General features: G+C 35.1%; 1 protein-coding gene across 1 annotated transcript in view; it reads left to right on the forward strand.

Annotated features, from left to right (window-relative positions):
- LOC109228990 overlaps nt 1,422-3,665 on the forward strand; it is a 4,788-nt gene continuing 2,544 nt past the window's right edge. The window contains exon 1 of the mRNA XM_019394276.1: nt 1,422-1,698. Within this exon, the coding sequence (XP_019249821.1) occupies nt 1,545-1,698 (154 nt within the window). The 5' untranslated portion in view covers nt 1,422-1,544. The remainder of the gene's footprint in view (nt 1,699-3,665) is intronic.

Here is a 3,665-nt window from a genome sequence, read left to right on the forward strand (position 1 = left end):
CCCCTGAACTATGAACCAAATCCCCGTTACACACTTTTTGAGCACCAAAATCATCTTACACACTCAATCTTTTCAAAATGTATCTGATACACACCTATTTTGCTACGTGGCTTTTGCGTGCTTAACAAAAAAAGATGAGCGCGTAAAATTGTAAATATTTTGTCTAAATTCATATTTTAATGCCATGTGTCATAATAATAATATTTTCCTTATTTTCCATTTTTATCAAATGAAAAAAGCTGCCAAACTTCTCTTTTGTCTCAGATCCTTCCCAAATGATCAGCAACCCCCACCCCCCTCTCTGGTCTTCCCTTCCCATCGTCTCTTCCTCAGTATTACAAAACTCCACCAAAACTCTGATAAAATTTTTAAAGAAGGTGCTGTAAATTTTCTCTAAAATTGCCCCTTTAAACTTCTCGCTTGCTTCTTTTACTATCATTAAAATCTACTAAAACACCCAATTTACCTAAATAATAAAAAAAATTATATTTCATGAGAATGACTGAAATTCTAAAATTTCCAACTCAGCTTCTTCATATAAGGGAAGATTTGAGATTTTTATTCACGATGGAGTTGTTTAATTAATGAAAACGAAAAACTGATTTTGATTTGCTTTATTTGGTTGTGTATGAGATCTAAAAATGGAGGAGGGAAATGGAGAACGGAGGAGTTGCAATTTCAATTTTTATCTCTTCTATTTTCGGTCTTCGGTTTGTTATGGATAAATCATTGCAAATTTAAATTTATGTGAAGGTTAAGAAGTGCTGGTTATGGCTTTTTCCCGGTGGGTAGCAACGACGGAAGGCAAAAAAAGATGGAGGTGTTAGAGGATTTTTTAAATTGGGGGTATAAGAGTAATTTTAAATATTTTCTCATTAAAAAATTAATAATGACACGTGTCATGATCTTATTGGTGCGTGACATAACACATATTTTTATAAACTGGTCAAGAAATAAGAGGTGTGTATTAGACACACTCTCAAAAGGTTAAGTGTGTAAGATGATTTTCGTACTTAGAAAGTGTGTAACAGGGATTTGATCCATAATTCAGGGGGTAACTTATGTATTTTGCCTATATTAATAGACTACCAGGTTCATGCACATAAAAAGGCATGAAACTGAACCATTATTTAGATAAATATCCAATTTATGAGTTCACTAAATTATGCAAAGCACAATTGATGCGCATTAACAGCGCGACATAACAAATCAAAACTTTCAACTAAGAAAAATAAATCAAGCACTAAATGAGCCCGCAATAAACATGCTAAATTATAGTTAGTTCTGAAGTGGTTTTAAAATTAAGCTTGTGCCCCAATTTTGCTTCATGTACACATTATTAACTTTATATATTTACATATAGATAATAGAAAGTGTCATCATCCTCATATGTTAAGTAAGATGTAAATTCTTAATAAAAAGAACATTGCTAAACCGGGTTCACTAGACCGGGTCGCCCAAAGGGGTAGCCGGGTTGCCCAGCTACCCATCCGCACCCAACACTAACTCCCTTCGAAGGAAGGAATCAATCAGTAAGCTAACGGATGGAGTCAAAGTGGAGGAATATATTGACTCTGCTTTACACGACTATGATAGTAATACACGGAGTAAGAGCATGGACTGGTGAAATCCATGGCAGAGTTGTTTGTGATGTGTGCGCTGACTCTTCAATTGGTCCTGAAGATCATGTTTTAGAAGGTCCATTTTTTTTACTAATTTTCGTTTTTTAATCCCTTGGTTACTCTTATCCAGTACTGAAATTCCATAATGGGCTTGTGTTCTGCTGGTTTGCTTTTATTAGTTCATCTTTGATTAGTATCTTTTTGAGTACTTTCTGGATGATTGAGTTAAGTTAACCATACAAGATAAACTAATTAAGATCTATTAGGACTTCTATTTTAATAAATGAAGAAATCAAAAAAGAAGTAGGGTTTGCAGTGCATTCGTCTTTTTCTCCTTCTACCAAAAACTCAACCGAGAGTGTAATGGGGAGACAACTTTTTAGGTATTGTTCAGTTTGTTATCTCCTAAGCTTCAGTTCAGTTTGTAACCTCACTTAGGCTTTTATTATCTTAAAAGAGAAGTCGTTAAAACATAAATTGAATATTTCTTTTCAAGATTAAGCTTGATAATCATTTTGTGATTAGTTAAAGTGTAATTATGCAAGCCAAGTTCAATTTTGTGATGTTCTTTCGTATGAGTTTAATCTTTTTGATGTGTTACACTGCGGGTATACAAAGGGAAGAACCTTTCTGAAGGTTTAAATATTTATACTGCTGATGATAATTACGGCAGAAGAAAAAAATAACGGGCCTTTGGTATGCGGTTCGTGGCACAGAAAGTACCGTCGATCTTGCTAAGGATGATCAGAAATCTGGAGGATCTTAGACTGAAATAGTGACTTGAAGAAAGAATATACACGTCTGCTGTTTTCACAAACTAAACCACTTATCTTTTGTGTGGTAATAGCATATCAAAATAGAAGGCCACACATATTCATCATTAGTAGAAAACTGTACTGTCGATGTACTTGACGTTTCCGTTTAGAACATAGCGTGGAATAGCAAGATGTTAGGTATTTTTATATTAATAACTAATTAAGGTGATGTGCAAAATATATGGTACTTAACTACTAGTAATTATTATTAGATAAAGTGACATGTGTCATTTGTTTATTGTCAGGTATAAACACCCGACGTGGGTAAGTTCTTACCTGAGATGTTTGGCCTTACTTGGGTCATAGTTAGTGCTATTTGCAGTGTATTTAAATTTTTATTCATGCTTTGATTATTTTAAATGATTGTTCATGACTATGCTGACCCCCTGACCTAGTGGTAGAATCAGAAAGATTGGTCAGGTTGAGATTTAATGCTCTCATAGCAAGGGATGTTTGATGTTTCCCCCCCTTTTCACGAACTAAAGAGCCAACCTTTCAAGTTAGCTAAAAAATTGGTAGCCACCATCTTAAGTAAGGAAGTAGACGCCTTTATTAATTAAAAGAAAAAGAGAAAAAGAAAAGAAGAGAGAACGAAATCAGAGAGGGGAACAACTCTTTGTGGAGAAATGAAGGCCTTTCTTTTCCTTTTGTCTTTTTGTTTGGGGGGGTTGGGGGTGGAGGGTGATATTTGAGTGGTGGGCGGTAGAGGGAGACAACTTCCTTCTTTTTAGCTTAAGGTGCATGGCAAACTGTGTGAACGAAGTTAAAAATGAGTTGGCTGTAGCATTGAGTATGCTAGTGGAAAGAAGACATTTTGTTGAGTCTTATTGGATTGGATTCTCCAATAAATTAGAGAAAGAAAGAAGGTAAGTTTGAAGATTCATAGGGCTGTTTTCTAGTAAATAGCGAGGCCAAATTTTAGAGAACTCAACTTCTGGAATCCTAATATATGAAGTTTTTAAGGGAGGTGGATATCTAGCATACTGGAGAGAAAATTAATAGTATCACTCATTTTACTTTAGCTTCAGTAAGTTTTGAAGTCTGAAATATTTGTACCATCTGATATCTGATTCCTTATCTGCAGCACGAACGGGAATTTTTTCTTTTGTCTTTCCCTGCTTCCATCTATCCGCTGGTGCAGGCTTAACATGGAAATATAGGCTAAGCAGCTCTCTGTTTCTTCCCGCGCTACTAGGAGAGTAACACAAATGGTAATGTGAAATTAGCC

The sequence above is a fragment of the Nicotiana attenuata genome, chromosome 7 (genome assembly GCF_001879085.1).
Source record: "Nicotiana attenuata strain UT chromosome 7, NIATTr2, whole genome shotgun sequence".
NCBI classification, from domain to species: domain Eukaryota; kingdom Viridiplantae; phylum Streptophyta; class Magnoliopsida; order Solanales; family Solanaceae; genus Nicotiana; species Nicotiana attenuata.